Below are 20,245 nucleotides of genomic sequence, written 5' to 3' on the forward strand. Positions count from 1 at the left end.
CCTCTAGAACTGGGAGAAATCAATCTCGGCTGTTTATAAGCCACCCAGTTTATGGTATTTTGTTATCACAACCTAAACAGACCAAGACAACCTCCAACTTAATGTTGTAGAATAGGACATGGTTATTACATAATCCTATCTTTAATATCAAACACACTGAAGGCATGCCACCATGTGGCATACTCAGTCGATCTCGAGGAGATTGAGAGCTGTTTCTGCTTTAGGATTTTGGAGAGAGGCAGAAGTTGAAGGGGGGGGCAGGCGTGGCTGTTAAGGCATGAGTTGGATAGGGAAGGAATGTCTTACTGTGATCTGCCCCCTCCCCAGTAAAGCGTGCATCGTAAAATAAAACTACCTGTGGCTGTGCGCAACATTCGAAGAACAAGGCAGGGAGGGGTAGCGCACCGGTTAGGTAGGAATGAAAGATTGGAGTGAGGGAGGCTCCCTATGTGACATGAGGCTCCCTATGTGACATGAGGCTCCCTATGTGACATGAGGCTCCCTATGTGACATGAGGCTCCCTATGTGACATGAGGCTCCCTATGTGACATAAGTATGAGGAATGGGAAAAAAAATCTGTTCACATATTCTGCTGAAATCTCCCATTGTTTCTTTCAAAATACCACAAATCTTTTCTAGCAGTTTCAGCTGGGGCTCAGAGGCAAGGGCAAAGTTCAAGTAACATCAGAGTTTATTTTTGAAATAAAGGTTTATTTCCTCATGGAATTCTTGAAGGGTTTGCCCTGTGTGTGTGTGAAGCATTGAGTCTGGGCTGCAAGGAATTTATTTTAGGACCTTGAGCCGTCTTTGGCTCTCACGCCTATTGCCCTAGGAGGTGATTGATGGCTGTGTAAGTTTCCAGTCCACCCCTAGAGGCCCAGCTCCGGGCCTGCACTCCTCCAGACTCAAGAAGCCTCTGTTGCCTCCAGGGCAGGGACATACTTTTTGCCTTGGAGCCTGTAGAATGTCTGCTTAATATGCTGGTTTGACTTTTGCCTCACAAACACATAAAACAACACACAGAACCTATTAGATAAAACAGCTGCCTGCGAAGAACTGTCAAGGTGAAACCCTGGCATCCTTCCTGAACCACCAAGTCGCTATTTGTGTGTCATTGAGAGGTGGCAGCATGAAGGAAGCCTTCTCTCGTCTCATTCTGAGATAAGTGTGGAGGCCATTCTGGCAAACTGGCCAGGCAGTATGAACAGGACTACGGGCCTGAGAAGGAAAAAGGAATTTATTTTTTACTTTGCAGCTGTGAAAACTGTCAGCTTAAAGGAAAAATGGCATATCCTATATTATTTGTTCATCCTTTCAAATTTGTTTTGTTTAAATGAAAACTAGGTTCCTTGCAGCAAGCTGGGAAAGCAGGATGGACAGTGGAAGGAAAGAGGAGTGGTCCATTTCCCCAACTCCTTCTTGCTTCTCTGTCTCTGTTTCAGTCAAGGCCATGTCCAATTCCACAGGTGGGCCTAATTTAGGCCCAGATTGTATCTCCCAGCAGGATTATGGAAAAAACTGCCCCAGGCCTAGGAGCCCTGGAGTTGGTAGGGAGTGGGCAGAAAGCACCTAGCACTTTGAGGTGTGGTAAGGTGCAGTTGTTAAGGGCCTCCCCTTCCTCTGCCTCCTCAACTTCCTTGCCTCTCTTGGCTTCTGCATGATTTGGTGCCAACGTTTACAGGCAAATCAATACAACTGTTGAATTCGCTGAGTGCTGCTTGGTAACTCAGGCCTGAGGATGTGGGCACAGATGGTTGCAGCAGCCTGGGTCTCCACATTCTAGATGAAATTCTTAAGTGCCTCCTTCCTGTGTGAGGCAATGCCAGAAACTACAGTGACCCTCCATCGCCCCTTTGGCCAAGTTAAATTCTTTAGTAAGGCTTTTAATATCTGGCTCTGCCTATAATCTAGCTTCATTTATCCAGTCATTTAACAGACACTTCCTGAGTAACCTAACACATGCTAGCCACTGGGCTTGGCATTGGATATAGAGCAGCAAACAAGACGAATGTGGTTCCTGCCTTCAGGGAGCCATTGGAGGGAGGAAGATGATAGTGTTACAAAGAAATACTATTACTATTATCATAAACAAACAGAGATGATCATATTAGCATCTGTACACTGCGCCAGATGCTGTGCAAGAGGGTGATGGAGACCCTTCATCTTAGCTGCTTTTCTGCCTGGTGAGCTTGGATGGAGAGTGGCACTTTTAGAACCTCAGTTGTCCCTCCACAAACCAGCGGGGACCCTGCTTCCCCAGAGGCTGTTCTCCATCCAGTTTCACTTCTTGAGCGGCAAGGCAGCCCCTCTCTGGAGGTCTCTGTCTCTCCTGTTGGGGGAAGAGACAGGCTAAGAAGGAAGGTGAAGACTTAAATCCCCTGACCTTCTCCCAGCTGCAAGCAGCCCACCCCCACCCCCGCCCCCGCGCCCCCTGTAGTCCTGGGAAGGGGGAGGAGGGGCTCTGCTCTGAGGTGGCTCCGTTGCAAGTCCTTGATGTTTCCTTGATGAAAGCCAGGACTTCTCTCATTCAAGAGGCTGGAGTGAGTGAGCTGACTAGGCTGGGGGGAAGGGCATGGGGCCAAGACTGAGCTGCTTCTTCTGGAGCCCTGAGAGACTGAGAGTCAGGAAGCAGAGTAGGGGGTTTGAGTGGCTCAACCACCAGACCCAGCCCGGGGCCTGCAGCACTCAGGCTGCAAAGCTCTGCCCAGACAATCTCCTTCAATTCGCTCCTACTTCATTTCTCCTCCTCCAGAGCAGAGATCAGTCTAAACAGTTCATAGGTCAGGGAAAAATATCTCTGCTGAGTAAAGCCAAGTCCCCTACTTCCTGCCAGTCACTCTCTTGGCTGAGGTTGGAGTTCACCCATTAAGAACTTTGGATTCTCATCCTACAACAGGACTTCACAGTTCAAAAGAGGGCTTATCTTTTGTCCATTTGTTGATTTCTACTTTAATTAGAAGTCAGCTTTGCTAGTAACTCTGTTTTTATTTACGAAGCAAAAAAGAACCATAGATGAGGACAACTGGATTACAGTACTTTTTTGGGTTGTTTTTTGGGGGGCGGATTTTTTGTTTGTTTTTGTTTTTTCGAGACAAGGTTTCTCTATGTTATCTTGGCTGTCCTGGACTTGTTTTGTAGACCAGGCTGGCCTCAAACTCACAGCGATCCGCCTGCCTCTGTCTCCCGAGTGCTGGGATTAAAGGTGTGTGGCCACCATGCCTGGCAGTACTTTGTTTTTTAGTTTCAACTGACAAATAATAGGTAGTTATCTATGTACAGTATTATGTTTTGATATACTCGATGCAGAATTAACAAAGAAAGCCAATAAGCATAGTCATCGAGTCACATATTAATTTTGTGTCGCAAAACATTTAAAACATAAAAATGATTTAATATAGCATTTATAGAGATTTCTTTTAAATTTTATCTTATTGTGTTATGTGTATAAGTGTTTGCCTGTATGTATGTCTGTGCACCATGTATGTGCCTGGTGCATGCAGAGGTCAGAGGATAGCATCAGGTGCCCTGGAACTGGAGTTACAGTCAGCTGTGAGCAGCCATGTGGGTGCTGGGAATTGAACCTGAGTTCTCTGACAGAGCAGCTGATGCCATTGTTAACGATTGAACGAGCCACCTATCTCTCCAGCCCCTGTAGAACTTTCTTGAATTGTCAAAGGAACAATTAATTTTCTGAAGCCAAGAACGGAAAACAGTCCACATCATGTTCTTCCAGACACAAGTATTTTGTCCAAAATATTTTGCTAATAGATTCTGTGGGCTTATGCTTAACAGAGCATATGTTGGATGAAGAGTGAGAGAATTAGGCAAGAACGCACACTCCAAATCAAAGTAGATTAGTGGAGAACCAGATATGAGTGCAGTGTGAGAAGCTCCGAGTGGAAACGTCCCAAGTGCACGCAGGCACACAATACACTAAAGGGACTCTCGTTTCCTGAACACATTTTACCTTCTACAGTTGAGAGAAATCGGAATTGTCTGCACTGAAAGCACATCACAGCTCCTGAAACAGGCAGAGACAGTGCTAGTCCACAGAGTCACTTCCCTCCTCAACAGTCAAATAAGATACTTGGTTCTCTCTCCTATATTCTCAGGATTCTGGCTGCTAGCTTGCTGTACTCATAGCCTGGTGTAGGTTGGCGCACAGCACAGAGTAGACATTAGAAGGAAAGCTAGTTGCATAAAGCCAGACTATTCTGTATGTCTCTGCTGTGACTCGCTGGTGTGGACGCCGGTGCATTTGCATTTTTTTTTTTTTTTTTACAAAGAAGAAAGTTTAAGGAAGAAGAAGAAGAAGAAGAAGAAGAAGAAGAAGAAGAAGAAGAAGAAGAAGAAGAAGAAGAAGAAGAAGAAGAAAACCTTAACCATCAGTACAGGGCCTGAAGCTGCACAGGAGGACAGGGGCACATTCAGCACACCGAACCGAACATCACAGCCTCCTCAACACACATTCATGCAGACCTCCGTTAACTCTCAGCTTCTTTCTACTCCTCCTACTTCTTCTTTTTCTCTTTTCTCCAGGATCAAGCGTTAATCTGCGAATTTCTGACCGCAAAAGGAAAAAAAAGTGTGTGTGTGTGTGTGTGTGTGTGTGTGTGTGTGTGTAGGGGGTGGGGTGGGGGGAGAATCTCGAAGTAGCCGAGCGAGGGAGGAGGAGGAGAAAGGCAGGGAGGAGGAGCCCAGCGGAGCAGAGTCAGAGGGACTCGTGGCTCCTGCGAGTGTGCAGCCCGCGGGGAGCCGGCGCTGCAGGCTGTGAAGCCGCCTGCCCGCCCAGCCGCCCGCGCCTCTCGCCCGCCAGAGTGCAGGACCCTACTCCGCCCGGACTGCTGCCACCTCTCAGGGGCCCAGAGTGCCACAAGGCTAGTGGGCCGCGCCGGTCCCCGCGCCCGCGCGCAGGATGCCGTTCTACCGGCGCACGGTGGTGCCCCAGCGTCTGTGCCCGCGCAAGCCGCCGCAACCACTGGCCGAACTCCGCGACGTGAGCCACCTGGCCGCGCTCAGCCTGCTCCGCCAGCTCGCAGACCTCTGCGGCCACTCGCTGGCTCTGCTTGAGGACCTCGAGGGGCACCTGCTGGCTCTCGGGCGCCGCACCGACAGCCTGTACCGGCGCACCGTGCGTCTCCGCCGCCGCCTTCCCTGTCGCCTGCTCGGCCCGGAGGACGATGAAGAATTGCTAGGTAAAAGGCGCAAGGCGCCCTCGACCCACGAACCTCTCCCACTAGCATCTAGGGATGTCCCGATGGGTCTGCCCGTGGCCTCCTCTCAGAGATCGAGGGACACGGCCTCCAGGACGCCCTCACGCCATCAGATTCTCCCGGGATCCGCTCGCGCCGTCCTTAGTGGCCCTCTGCGCTCAGGGTTCCGGCCTGGGGGTTTCAGCCGCCTCCGGAGGGCTTGGAGAGGGAGGGGATCCACAGAGTCCTGGGCGGCGCAGACCAAAGCGTCCCGGTGGCGTCTGGAGCTGAGTGGCCCCGCCGGCTTGTCTCTGGTGATAGGTCACTTTGGAAAGCGCGCCCGAGCTGCCCGCCTGCTTCCCGGGCGGCGGGGCCCCTGAAGCTAGAACCGTGCGACTTCGCGCTGGAGTATGAACGGGCTTCCCGCGCCCAGCAGCTTGTGAGCGCCCTTCCCGCCTGCTTTTACCCGCATGTTCTGCGTAGCCTCGCCAGGAGTGGCCGGCAGGGGGGAGGGGAGACTGCTCAGGGCTTCGCTGATGCCCCCCTCCCTTTGCTAAGGTTCTGCTGCCCAGATTTGCTGGAGAGAACCATTTAAAGAAACTGTCATCGGTTTTCTTAAAAGTGTGTTCGCTTTAAGACCAAGCTCTGCCTGAGAAACGCCAATCCCTGGAGTTTGCTCACTGAACGCTAGGAACCTGTGAGACTGTGGGCGGGCGGGCGGGAGCTCTGGCTCTTTACTACTTTGGATCTTAACACTTTGAATAGGGAGGATCTCCTCTGTGAAGAAAGGCAGCATTTCCTTAGACTGTGGAACTTCTCTCAAAGGGGGGTGGGGGCTGAATATGTTAAAAAATGCTGATTAACAGAGATATGCCAGGCTATAGGGCCAATTGGCACCTGGGGAAGGTTAGGAAGGGGAGGCGGCGGCGGCGGGAGGCGGGGGGGGGGGTGGGGGGGGGGGGCAGTGTGGCCAGAAAGTTTCAGATGGAGGCAGAAGATGGCTACGTGCTGACTTTTGAGTGAGGCCTTGGGAGAGAATTGTGTGGGTCAGCCTTTCTTCGTTGCCGACTCCACCCCTTACAAAATGACAGGAGTCAGAGGCTCAGGCACCCCGTGTCCTTCACAAAGGTCTCTGACCTTTGAGGTAGATGCCAGAGGTCACTGCTAGAGAGAAATAAACTGAATCCCGTGAGCAAAGGAAGGTGGAAGACACAGATGACTGCCAGATGGAATATGGACATGGAACCAGAAGCCTCTGGGAGGCAGGGAACCAGGAAAGCTGAGGCCCTGGGTCTGGCTCCTTCTCAGTTAACAAAGAGGGTAAGAAGGTCATTGTTTTTCTTTCCCTGGGGTCCCACTGATTACCAGGGTTAGTCTAGGAGAAATTTGATAAGACAGCTTGGAGAGTACATTTCCAAATCCCTGTTCAGCCTGCATGTACGGCCTGCAGAGAGCCACCTACTGAGTTCAGCGGGGGGGGGGGGGGGGGTGAGGGGGTAAGTTGAGGACCTGGAGGAAGCTCTGCTTTTCCAACTCATAACTTTGCTGAGTCAGCCGGCCCTTCCCATGGGCTGCAGTGTTGGGATGGCTTCACCAAGTCACCTAGGGGCCTAACCCTTTTCCAGTGATCTATTAGGTAAGAAAGAGATAGTTATATGCTGTGGGTATTATTGTTCAAGGAAGGGGATGGTTCTTAAGATAACGTCTCATTGATTTAGCCTCTTGGAAGTTTGCAAGAGCTGGGAATGTGTCTGTCTCTGATCTTTAGTGCACTTGCCTTTGAGAATGTACATGCTGCTTGGCCCTGAGGTTCTCCAAGGACTATTGCACACACAAACAAAGCTGCCTTCTGTGAGCCTCTAAAGGACTTGGCGTTTCTCTTTTCCTGCCATAGACTCTTGTTGAGATTCCCAGTGTACACTTTTCGGCCCTCTCAATGATGAGCTGAGGGTAAGTGCCAAATGCAACGAGAGGTGGGGAGCATATTCAGAGTACCATCTGGTACCCCCCTTGTCGCTGAGGCTTAAGCTTCAACAAGGTGTCCAGCGGGCTGGATATTAGATTCTGATCATAAGCAAACAAGCAGACATATGTAGTGGATGTAAACATGTTTTTGTTTTGATCCCAAGTGTGGGATGGAGAACAGACTTGTGAGGGAACAGGTGATGTTTATCCACTAGAAGACAAACCACCTTGTGCAGGGACTTGGTTTTTGCCAGCTGAAACACATCTTAGTACAGACTCATATATATATGAGCCCAAAACAGGAGGCGGGGGCTTTTTGGGTCTTGGTATTGTTTGGCTGTTCATAGCTCCACTTATCAGGGCTCTGGGCTCCGGCTGCTGTTCCAGGTCCCAGCAGCAACTTTGGTTGAATTTCTGGTCTGCTGAAACCCTGAGGACCAAGCCAGGGGAATTGCTCTCAGGAACTAAGCCCAGAAAGGTCTACTTCTCCTGTTCCCATTAACCTCTTTTCTCTCCTATCTAGGGTAGGTGGGTTGGAAGGGAGATATAAGCATTAAAGAACCTCAAATAAAGTAGGTTTTGGACAAGATCGAAGCCTGCAGACGTAGTCAGGGCTGGTCCTTTCGGTTTGTTCTTTGTAGTGCCCTTTCCTCCTAGCATTCTCATTCCTTTATTGACCATCTTGCTGAAGGCTAGCGCTTCCAGTTAACCGTTTACCCTGCACACTATCTACCTAGCTCAACTTGCTCTCATAGTTTTCCTGTAGGTATTTCTTCCAACCATAATGGGAAAGAAATCTGGGAAGGAAGGAGGTTTGGAAACAGGGCCAGAGTGAATGACAGCTGACAGACCAGCTTGTAGCCTCCCTGCTGGGACAACTTGGCTGTCACTAAAGGGCTGAATAGTGACAAGTCACACTGGCCCACAGCGTGCAGGCTGGGCTGGGGCTCTGGGAAGCACCAGGGGGAGGACAGGACAGGAGAGGAGAAAGTGGATGCTAAAGGGTTCCACATAGTTCTTTACACTGTCTCAGGTCAAGCTCCCACCATCTTCAAGGTTACAAGGGAGGGACTGGGCTGACCTGGTTGCCTGGCAACACTCCTCCCAAAGGCTGTTCTTTGGTAACTTGAGCCCCTTTGAGACTGCCCTAGAAACTGGCATGAGCTGGGGGGATGAGGGTGGTAGGGAAGAAGACCCCTCAGGTCTGAACCAGGTTTCTCTATCTGTGGATCTTCATACCCCAGGCCTGGCCTTGCTTCTAAATTGAGTGTCCTCCCCCCCCCCCCCCCCCCCCCCCCCCGCCCACCACATAGGGATTTGAATGTGACCTGTTCTGTTGCATCCTGTGGCCTTTACTCTGTGTTCTTCTCAAAGTTGTTCTGGTCAAAGCCAGTGGGAAATAGCGCCTGCCATATGCTGAGTCAATCCAAGCTTTCTTACTCCTCCCTCAGAGATTTGGTTAATGTTTGTAGGTGCTTAGATGATAATTACAAAAGCAATCAGGACATCGGCCTAGGAGTAGAATATCTCCTTTGAGATCTAGGAAGTTAGTAAAACATTGTATAGCTCTAGGTGTGTTCTGGCAGTGAGAGACAACTTGTGGCAGTGGGTTCTCTCCTTCCACCGTGTGAGTCCTGGGGCTTGAACTAGGGCTATCAAGTTTAGCAGCAAGGGCCTTTACCTGCTGAGCGGTCTCACCGGGGCCTCTTGTTTCATAACACTGGCAAGCTGTCTGTCGTTTCACAATAGCCTGTGGGCTTTCTGTGAGAAACATGCTCTGCTGCATCTTTGCAGTTGCCTTGACTTGACTGCAACCTGTGAGATCCACAGCAGAACACCCCGCCTCTCGTTATGTATCCCTCTCTCGGTTTTCCAACATTGTGGCAACGTGGGTTGCAAACCATAAGGAGAGCTGGTGGATTTTTGCTTGGAATTATAATCCTAGTGTACTATAACTTTGCATGGGGTGAAAAAGAGGAACACTACAACTCTTGGCTGCAGCCAGTTTGTCGCTAGGTGAGATGTTACACCCTGAGTTTCACTGTTGTTGCTTAGAAGGATCGAATATGACCTCTGGAGTCTGATGAAGCTTAGGAGATCTTGGGAGACTTGAGACACACTTTGCCAGGACTGATTTTTTGTCTCTGCCCTGCCTGTCATCCTCCGAGGCTCTTGGGATGGTGGGTTGACAGAAGGGGTTGGAAGTGAGAAACAAACCTATTTAATTTTTTTTATTCACTTCCCATTTTCGCTTTAAATACCATGAAACTCTTGGTCTGCTTCATGGTATTTCCATGTGTTGAAAACATCTTCTCAGGAAATTTGAACATCAAAATGTCCACTAGAATTTCCTCCCTTTTAGAAACAAGAAATTTAATCTTCTCCTTTGTGGACACATGAACAGCTAAAGTGGCAAAAGTGTCAGGTCGTCAGACTAGTAGAGAAGTAGAAGATTTAAGTTATTGCTTCTGGGCTCACCTTTGACCTGGATGAAAGTGATCAGGTTTCCAGAGAAGAGCGGTGCCTTGGCATCATGTGTCCCTCTCTGTACCTCTCTGGCTTGGGTGGAGTCTATTGATACTATATGAACCAAAAATTCAGTCACTGAACCATTGTGAGCATCATAGCACTTGACAGCCGAGGTCCAGGAAGGGGAAAGGATGTGTTCAAAATTACCCAGATGAATCAAGACTTTTACTCGTGTGGGCCTTAAATTAGGCCAGTCATTGGTTGGCCACTCCCACAAATTCTGTGCCACTGTTGCCCCAGCACACCTTGCAGGCAGGCAAGAGAGATTGTAGGTTGAAGGTTGAGTGTTGAGAGGGTTTTGGTGCTTTCACATATGTAATTCTAAATGAAAAGGGTAGGAGCCTTCAAAGAAAGCATTAGCCTTTGGAAATGACTCAACGATCACTTGCATTTTGCAATTAAAATAGTTTCTTAGTAGATTCTTTCTCTTCCTCTCCTCTCTCTTTTGTATTCTTGTTGTTTGTGATCCACGAATGCATTCAGTCTGCCAGTTTGGCAATGTGGCACTGGCCAAGTCACAGAGAAAGTCGGTGACAGAAGTCCTTGATTCAGAAGGGCCTTCTGATGTTCTAAGCCAGTATTCTGCCCTCTGCCATGACACTGAGTTCCAAGTCACTTCATTGAGTCACTCTGGCCTTTTCTTTAGCTGGAATTTGTCCAGGATAAGGAATGCTTCCTGATTCCTTCAGTCCCCAAGGCATGCTTTAAAGAATGGCCCTCATGCCGTGGTTTGTGGAGTTGGGAGGCAAGCTGGAGCTGGGGAGGAAGGATGCTCAACCCTGCATTGTACAGAGAGCAGGTGTGAGACAACAGACTCCCCTGTTAAACCTTGGGAGTTTGGAGTAAAGTTTGCTCTGGAGAAAATGATCTTCAGGTGGGAAAGGGTACTTAGCTGTTGACACACTGACTTCTGAGGGTCACCTTGCCACCAGGTTTTTGTTGTTGTTGTTTGTTTTTTACTACTGATCCTCCCACTGTCTTTACAGTGCAGCTCAGTTGAGAGTGTGATGCTCCATCTTGACTATTTTCTGTTGCCGCAGTAGAGCTTAGTTGGCATTTTCGAAAAGCATGTTTATTAAAAACCCCGAAACCCCGGGGAACAAGAAAGCAAAATGATTGCCAGAAATGCATTTAGCATACATGTGTCCAAGGAATGGATTGCTTATCCTTTTGTACATAAGTAGCTTAACAGGCTTACTGGCCTTGCTGTTCTGTACTCTTTCAGAGGCGTCACCTCATCTTTTCTCCAGATTATTACTTCCTAGCTTTGAAGAGTGGGCACAACTTTGTTTCGGTTCTTACTGTTGTGCTGGATTCTAGAGACAGGTAAGTAGCCTGGGTCTCTCCCTCTGGAGTGCTCCTGATCTGCAGGGCCGGGTGCCATCTCTGTTCTCACCACATCAGCATGGGACAGCGAGTAGAAGAGTATCTTCTTCCGGTCTTTGTCCAGCTTTTAGCCTGGTGATAACCACCTTGCTGGGATGGATGCCCATGTGGACAGTTGTGCCTTTAGCCTTTTCTCACTGCACTCGTTCAATATAGATGATGTATTTTTTTTTCCTGTATACCTGGACCACTTTGCCAATCTGCTGGCCCCTGTAGTGTCCACAGACATCCTGAACATCATCGTCCTTTTGAATGGGCAGGGACCGGACATTATACTTCTGTCTCAGCTCTTTGGAAAGAAAGAGGGGAAGACAGGATCTTCCACCAAATGTGAGAAGGTGCATTGAAATGGCATTTGCGGTTCTTGCTTCAGTCAGAAGTCATGAAGGGGTTGAACTTCATTTTGGTGCCTGCGATCCAGCCATAGCCACAAAAGGAAAGACTGTTTTTTGGTTTTTTTGAGGCAGGGTTTCTCTGTGTAGCCCTGGATGTCCTGGACTCACTTTGTAGTCCAGGCTGGCCTTGAACTCACAGTAATACGCCAGCCTCTGCCTCCTGAGTGCTGGGATTAAGTTAAAGGCATGCCCCACCACACCCCGGCTGAGCCTCTGTTTTAGATATTTATTTTTAAAAAAATATAAAGGGTTCTTGTGAACTGTAGTTACCCCACTGTGCTAAAGAACATTAGAATTTACTCCTTGTAGATGACTGTGTTTTTGGTGTATATTGCCCACTTTCCCTGTAAAACCCTTCCCCCCCCTCCCCCCATCATTTCTAGCTGCTGGTAACCACTGCCCTACATTTAGCTCAACTTAAAAAAAAAAAAAGCTTTTACATATGAGTGAGAACATGCAGTATTTGACTTTCTGCACCTGGCTTCATTCAAGATAATGTACTTTGGTTCCATGTAGTTGCTGCAAATGACAACAGCATTTTAATGGACAAGGCTACTTTGATAATGCCAGTCAGGTGTGATGAGTAAGTATTTGTATAAATAGCTTACAGCAAGGCTTGTGTGTGATAGGCAGTGGGGCTGGACATGCAAGAGACTACTAGACCCCAGCCCTTTAACTTGCAAAGTTTGTGCACTCAAACAACTCTCCGTCCTTCCTTCCCACCCTCCCAAATGCTCCCCTCTCTGGAAGTTGTAAGCATTTCAATAAAATGTAAGTTGTTTGCAGGCACAGATATTTGTGCTTTTACTGCCAGTTCTCCAGCTTCTAGGTGAAGATTTGGCACCTAGTGGGCATTTTACTAGGTACTGTAGCTGTCGAGATGAATTCCTTCCTGCCTCTTCTCTAGGCTAGCTTGGCTCATCCTGTGATGCTTTCTTGGTAGGTGTAGATGCCCTAGAACGCAGGTCCCCAGCCCATTGGGAGGAGTAGTGAGTCCCACTGCTGCGCAGATGAGTAAGGGCTTCGCTCCAGCAGAGGTGGAAGAGACACACCAGATTCAGTGCAGAAATGTTTCCAGGAGGATGTGATGTCTGAGTCTGCAGAACAGTGTGCATTATCGTGTCAGGGGAAAAAGAGAGTATGCATTTCTAGTTTAGGAAGTTGCCTATACTACTGCAGGGATGTAAGAGGGAGCTGATGTGGGGGAGGATGAGCTGGAGAGATTCAGGAGAGAGCACAAGGCTCCACAGCACAGAAAAGCCACCACAGCAGCAGAAGTGGAGTGGGGGGGGGGGATCCTATCACATCCTGTTTGTTGGCCACGGAGTTAGAGAGTGTCAAGAGGGTAAAAAACGTATAGTTAAATTGAAGCTGTACCCTTGAGGCAAATGAGGCTGAGGTTGCCTGGCAGAGGCAGATTCTCCCCCTCCGCAGGTCCACCCCAGCCCCCAAGGAGTCTACCTGCTGTGTGTGTCCCTGGCACTTAAGACTGAAATCTATTATCATGCCTGTTTGTCTGTGAGTGGGGATGTTTGAGGTGTGACTGTATCTTTTATTACAGAGATTCTTTGGAATGATTTGCAAGTTCTCTATGGGAAAACCAGGGGGAAATTTGTTTGTTTGTTTTCCTCTCTTTTTATTTTATGGTGCTGGGACTCGAACTTATTCAGGGCCTACCTCATGCTAGATAGGCACTCCACCACTGAACTATACACCATTAATCTAAATAAAAGTGTTTTTCCTTTGGAAAATGGATTTGAAGGAAGAATAGGTTTTTAAGATCCATTCCTTTTTTTTTTTTTTTTTTCTTCCTCTGAGTGGATGGATTCCTTTGCTGCTGAGAGCAGTGGAATTATCCTCCTGACAATTTCTAGTCTGATTCCTCAGTCTAAGTCAAGTACCAAGCACATTATTCTCCCCAACTGGGAGGCTGTGAGGTGACCTAATATTAGCATACTCAGGGGCTCCCTTTCCTTGCGGGAGATAGCACCCAGAGCTGTTAGCAAGACAGCTTTTGTTATTCATGGCATGTCTGTTTTGACCCAGCAGTTCCACTTCACGATCTTACGCTAATGGGAAAAAAAAAAAATCAGATATTGTATCAAGAGAGCTGAAAGGATGTTCACCACATAGTTTGTTTTTCATGTTAACCCAAAAATGAAAGTAACCTAGACATTCATGGACAGTGGAGTGGTTATGTAAAATTTTGCTAGGTCTATGATAGAAATGATAAACTAGGATACAGCTATAAAGGACCAGACTGTGAACAAATACACATCTTAGCCAACTGATGTGCCTGAGTCACAGTTCTTTATATGTAACATGGGGTTCATACTTATTTCAAGGGATTATTTCTGGGGCCTAAAAACGTGTACAAAATGCTTGGCGCGTATCCCACAATCATGCATCCCATTTCCAGATACAATCTAGAAAGATGCAATTCCTTGAAGTCTTTATTTGGTTTTGAACTAGAATTTCACTATGTTGCTTAGGCTGCCATGAAACTTTTTATCCTCCTGCCTTTGCCTCGTGGGTGCTGGAATTACCCCCTTTTGCCATCATGCCTGGCTGCTATGACACCTTTTGAAACCCTTAGAGGAATACACCGTCCAGTCTCTTCTAATAAAAGTCTTTCCTAGATAGCTCGGAATTGCAGCAATTCTTCACTCAAACTTGTGGAGGATGTGCACGTGTGCATGGAGGAGTGCGCCTAGCTTTTGAGGCTGTCAGCTCATCTTTCCCCACCCCAGGAGTGTGCTTTCCTTTGATCCCTCTATTCATTCTCTCCCACTGACATTTGTTCACTACCTGGCCGCCAACCAAGGGTAGGGGGCATCCTTTGTAATTGAAGTATGCTCTGCTGAGAGTGCTGGCAGCCTTGGGATGTTTATTGTTACAGACCAATGCCTGCTGACCTCAGACCCTGCCAGGCTAGGACATTGGAGGGGCATTCACGAAGCAGCAGAGGGTGGATTCTGGCCCATCAGTTTAGTAGCAGCATTTGCCTTTAGGCAGGGATCCTGTGCAAGTGTCTTGACTAGCTCTGTCCTAGTCTCTTGCTATGGGGAGGGGCATGGCTTCTGGCTTGGCTCACCATTTTTACAGAATCAACTTGGCTAAGGGGTGAAGAAGTTTTGTTTTGTTTTGTTTTTCACAAAATGTACAGAGCTTTTTGCCTGGAGGTCCAACAGGTCTATCTTCCACCAGTGCTGATACAGAGTAAATCCTGATGTCACAGCTGAGCAGCCTCGAGGGCATGGGAACACCTTGGCATTGTCTACAAGATGCCCAAAGCATCAGGCATTGCTGCCATCCCCCTGGACACAATCTTTCACAATGCTTACAATGCTCCTTTGACTTCATTCTGAAACTTTTAAATTATAGCCACAGAATCTTGTATGACCCTGAGTGCAAAACCAAATCATCTAAAAGGATTTAAAAACTACTGATGACATGCCCCCTTTATAATCAGAAGTTCTGGGGGACAGTGGACAGGAACCAGTATTTTTATTTTTATTTAGTTATTTTTAAAGACTTATTTACTTATTATGTACACAGTACTTTGTCTTCATGCATGCCAGGAGAGGGCATTAGATCTCATTATAGATGGTTGTGAGCCACCATGTGGTTGCTGGGAATTGAACTCAGGACCTTTGGAAGAACAGACAGTGCTCTTAACCTCTGAGCCATCTCTCCAGCCCCAGTATTTTTAAAAGTCTCCAAGTGGCTGTACTGTGCAGCTGGGGTGAAGACTTGCATTCTGGATGGTTAAGGATGCATGTCACCAAGCTAGAGTTTCTCAACCCATTTGACCACATAATCTTCATCCTCCCCTTCCTCCTCTTTCTTCTTCCTTGCTGTGCTAGAAAACATGTTGTGCATTGTAGATGCTTTCAGTGAGCTACATTCCCAGTGCTTCATTATATAGTCTTTTATAAATCATATTTGTGGATAATGAGCATGAAGTATAATGTAAGCTTAGGTTAAAACAAGTGACAAAATGGTCCCATGTATGAATTAATCACAAACAGCCATGCCTCTAAAGTTGAATAATATACTTTTTAAATTTATAAGTAAAGAAAGACAATTAGAAAAAAAAATACTTTATGTTAAAAAAAAAAAGTATATGCTACAGCAAAGTAAAAGATCTTTCATCTTATGTTTTGTTCATGTTATTAAATCCACTAATATTTTAAATGAAGACCATGTTTTTCTTTATGTTATAGCTACATATGGTCACATATTATGACACTGGGCTGGGTCTATACCTTTAATCAACTTTCCAACAGAATAGAAAAAGTTTGCTCTGTATACATTTTTGGGAATCCAGGCAAAAGGAAAGACATTTTCACTTTATAGTTTCATGCTTCAAATTAGGCCAGGCCAGAAATTACAGATTGAAGTGAAATGGTTGCTTCTGAGTTGATATGTAGAGTGAAGTCCATGCTTCCCTTGTTTGGTAGTCCAGTCTAATACATAACATAGGTCAGTGCATTCATATAGCACGATAGAACACCTGTATAAACATGCTCAGTGTTTTCAAAATCATATATACTTGAACAGATACAATTCAGCTTTTTCTTGTTTGTTTTTTGAGACAGGGTCTCCTGTAGCCCAGGCTCATCTTGAATTTACTATATAGCTGAGGGTGACCTTGAACTCTTGATCCTGCCTGCCTTTACCTGCTGGGGTTACAGGCATGTATCATTAAACCCTGCTCAAAAATGCAATTTAGAAGACAGAATAGCTGTCATGATACCAACAAAAATACTTTTAGAATATGGATCCTGGCCAACAGCCACCCAGAGAAAGGAAGAAGCCTGGTCCAATGGCATCTTCAATGCTAGTGGCTGTATTTGGGCTTCCCACTTGGAACCTCCTCAGTAGCTATTTTGGAATCCCAAGGCTTAGTTGATTCTGACAGCAGCCACTGGGAAAATACTGTGACAAAGAGTATAAGGGGGAGAGGCGGCACTTTAAGCGTGTTCACCTCAGCTGTGATCAGAGACGAGGCGCTATAAAGGCAACCTCCCTCAGTTTGCCTCTCAAGCAGCTCCAGACCCCGGGGATGAAAGCAAGGCAGAAAGAAGGGTCTCCAAAAGTACTTACCAAGAGGAAATGATGACTGTTTAGAGAGACTGAGGCCCAGACTCAGAGATAAAATAGGCATTTCACGCTGTACAGAGATACCACAGCACTTCGTGATAACCGATTTCTATGTATAATTTTTGTGCTTTCATCAGTGAAGAGTTTCAGTGTTCACCAGTAAAACCACACACTTTAGGTTTGAAAAAGAGGAAGGATCTATTTATGAAGGATGGGAAGTACATTTTAAGGAACGGTTCCGCTCAAAGCGATACAGAACAGGTTTGTCACTGAAATGCGGGAACAGTGCAGCTCAGGAAACGGAGCCGGGAAGTAATTTTGTGAGGATTGTAGGCTAGTGAGATCTTGCTGTGATCCAGCTTCTGAACAACATTACCTCTTGGAATAACAGGTTACATACATTTACTCCCCCTTGTGAAAACGCCCAGTGAAATCTTTTCCTTATAACCCCAAGGTAATGAAAACAGTAGATTTAGGGAATGGGTGTCATCCGTGTGCAGAGAGTTTTATATTTTGTGCTTGGGGCGTCTAGACTACCTGAGGCATGTGAGGGGTGAGAGAGAAGGAAAGGGGTCCTGATAGTTAATCCTTTTGTTACAGGGAACATTGATTGAATTCCAGGAGCCAATTGGAGCTGCTAACATATATGGCAAGTAGGTGTCCCCTATGGGTAGATGGGTAGCAAAACCAATGCCTCCTCTAGGTGGCCAAGTTAGGGAGAGCCGTTCTTTCTTGTGGAGCAACTTCTAGCTATAACTATTAAAGAATAGAGCAGCATCTGGGTGGACTTATGTTTAAAAGCTATCTTCCCTGGACTGGAGAGATGGCTCAGAGGTTAAGAGCACTGGCTGCTCTTCCAAAGGACCTGGGTTCAATTCCCAGCTACCACACGGCAGCTCACGACTGTCTGTAGCTCCAAGAGCTGACACCCTCACACAGACATACAAGCAGGCTAAACACCAATGCCCATAAAAAATAAAAATAAATAACTTTTAAAAAGCCATCTTTCTCTGTTACAACTAAAGATAACCTTCCTCCATGGGCAGTCAGGCAGGACAACCAACTTCACTGAACTGTGGCCTTGAGACTCCTTTTTCAGGAGACCCCTATGGAACAATACTGTGAGGTACCCCAGAGCACCAGGGACACGGAGACTGGTTAGAAGTAGACCTTGTTTGAGGAATTCCCAGGCTAACTCCTCCAACCCCTATTCTATTGAACTAGCTGGTTGACTGCCAACTCCACTCCTGTCAATCCTTCCAGGCACACTTTCATTTGCTGTTAATAAACTGGCTATTCACCCCCCTCCCCCAAATGCCCAGATGTTGGCTACCGCTTGAAGGGGCAGCTACCATTCCTCCGTCTGTGGCTCTACTTTCTAGAATGAACAGCCAGACTTGTTAACTGTGACTAAAACAACGCTTTGGGGGTACTGGATGGAAAATGTCACTATCATTTCTTCCTTCACTGTAATTGAAAAATGTGGCTGTGTTTTGTTGAAATGAGCTTGAAAGTGGGAGTTTGGAGTGGGGTGTGGTGGTGACTCATAATGCTATCCTAGCACTTGGGAGGCTGAGGCAGGAGGATTAAAAGTTCCAGGCCAGGCCTGGACTTTATAACAAGACACTGTCTTTAAAAAGGCTGAGTTTGGGCATAGCTGAGATACTTTCCCCTTTCATGTTTTTGTCCCTTAATAAAGGAAAGCCGTTTATCTCTAATCTGGTGATTTAGAGTTGGCTCCAAAGACTAATTCCTACCCTGATCGTCACACTAAGCCTGTGCTGGCCTCTGTGCCAGATATTGGTGATACTTAAATCAATCTTAAGAGTTGCTGTTAACTCTTTGAGTCTCAGCACTTAGGGAGATGGCGCAGGAGATGATGTTACTATAGACAGCTAAGTCCCGTGTGGGCATAAGACTTAGCGCAGGGGCAGGGATGGCATCCATAGCCTTTTCCTCTCCTCCTCCTCTTCTAAAACTATTCATCCCTCCAGATTTGCTCTCCACAGCCCTCTGACTCCCTCTGCTATGCTCCTGCAGCGCTTTGTTCACTTTCGCAATCGCGCTTCCTCCAGGTGGGGGAAGCTAGTCCCGGCAGACGCTGGCAATATGTATTGACCTTTCTTGAACCCACTTGTATTTTCTTTCCTCTCCTACCTTTTGAATGTAACGTACCCCTCATCTTAGGAACTTGGAAGAACACTCTGGTAACTTCTTTGCTTCAGATGAGCCAGGAGCTGGACATTCAAGCAGTCTCTCACTAGGGGAGGTAAATCTTATCCTGATGGTGGTAGGGACTTGGACATAGCACGTAGCTGCTGAGCCCGTCAGATCCTGAGGTGTTGGGATGAATTCCAAGCGTCTCCCGAACTAGACTTTAGTAAATGGCTATGGGTAGTGAGCCACAGACCTTTTGGGGAGGAGGAAGTCCAGTTGGGATAGCTATGAGCTTGCTCGCCTTTGCTTATTTGGCTTCTGGTAGAAGCTGAGTCCTGGTATCATCTCACAAGAGTAAACTTCTAGTTCTGAGCCTCTATTTTCTGTCAGAAGGATCAGAAATTCTCCTATATGGAAAAAAGCTTTGGAAACAAATCCTCATGCCTAAAATGTTTCATATTATCCTTGAGGAAAAGGACAGTGGCTGACTCATCCATCTGTCTTCAGCATCTAGTTTGCAAGTAGGTATGATGCAAGTGTGTGTTGAATGACTAATGGCCTAGTAGGAAATGGTTTTTTTTTTTAACTTTTGCTTATTACCTAATAAATACTTTGTATCAATTAATGTTTTCCTTAGCTATAATAGCTGTTACTTTTTAGTTGCTGTGATAAAACACCATGACAAAGGAAACTTATAAGAGGGAGGATTCCTTTGGGCTTGCAATTCTAGAGGTATAGAAATCCATCACCATCATGATGGGGGAGCATGGCAGCCGGCAGACATGACATGAGAGTGGCAGCTGAGTGCTCACATCCTGACCTGCAAACAGGAAGCAGAGAGCATGCTAGGAATGGTATGAGTCTTTTTCTTTTTCCATTAACATATTTTTCACACAATATATTTTGACCATGTTTTTCCCCTCCTCTGACTCCTCCTAGATTCCCCTCACCTCCTTACCCATCCAACTTCGTGTTCATTTTTTCCTCTTTCAAAAACAAACAAGCAACTTTTCCCTTCCTGGCTCAGGAATATATGTAGAAGAGTAGGTAGAAAGACTGTAAGCGGGGCTGGAGAACTGACTCAGAGATTAAGAGCACTGGCTGCTCTTCAAGAGGGCCCAGGTTCAATTCCCAGCACCCATGTGGCTGTTTTCTACTGTCTGCAGTTCCAGAGGATCTGAACGATTATAAGAGTCAGAGGTAATGGATGAGTCCTAGGAAGTAGCGTCATTCAGACACAATAAGACTGATGCGTGTATGAACTCACAGAGACTGTGACAGTGTGCTCGAGACTTGCACAGACTCAAACCAGACCAAATCCCTAGTACTGCAAAGGGGAAGTGGACACTAAATCCCACCCCTAACCAAGAAGCTGTTTGTAACTGATCCCTGCTGCAAAAAGGAAAATCAGTTTCTCCAATGGAGTCTTACTGGGTGTATCAGCCACACTCCAGGGCAGAGCCCATGCCAATGAGTAATTGGTCAACACAAAATGGGCTCTATGGTTTGTTTTTG

General features: G+C 46.8%; 1 protein-coding gene across 1 annotated transcript in view; it reads left to right on the forward strand.

Moving 5' to 3' along the window:
• The first annotated feature begins 4,726 nt into the window (after nt 1-4,726).
• Nhsl2 (NHS like 2) overlaps nt 4,727-20,245 on the forward strand; it is a 246,807-nt gene continuing 231,288 nt past the window's right edge. The window contains exon 1 of the mRNA XM_051142199.1: nt 4,727-5,195. Within this exon, the coding sequence (XP_050998156.1) occupies nt 4,916-5,195 (280 nt within the window). The 5' untranslated portion in view covers nt 4,727-4,915. The remainder of the gene's footprint in view (nt 5,196-20,245) is intronic.

The sequence above is a fragment of the Acomys russatus genome, chromosome X (genome assembly GCF_903995435.1).
Source record: "Acomys russatus chromosome X, mAcoRus1.1, whole genome shotgun sequence".
NCBI lineage: Eukaryota > Metazoa > Chordata > Mammalia > Rodentia > Muridae > Acomys > Acomys russatus.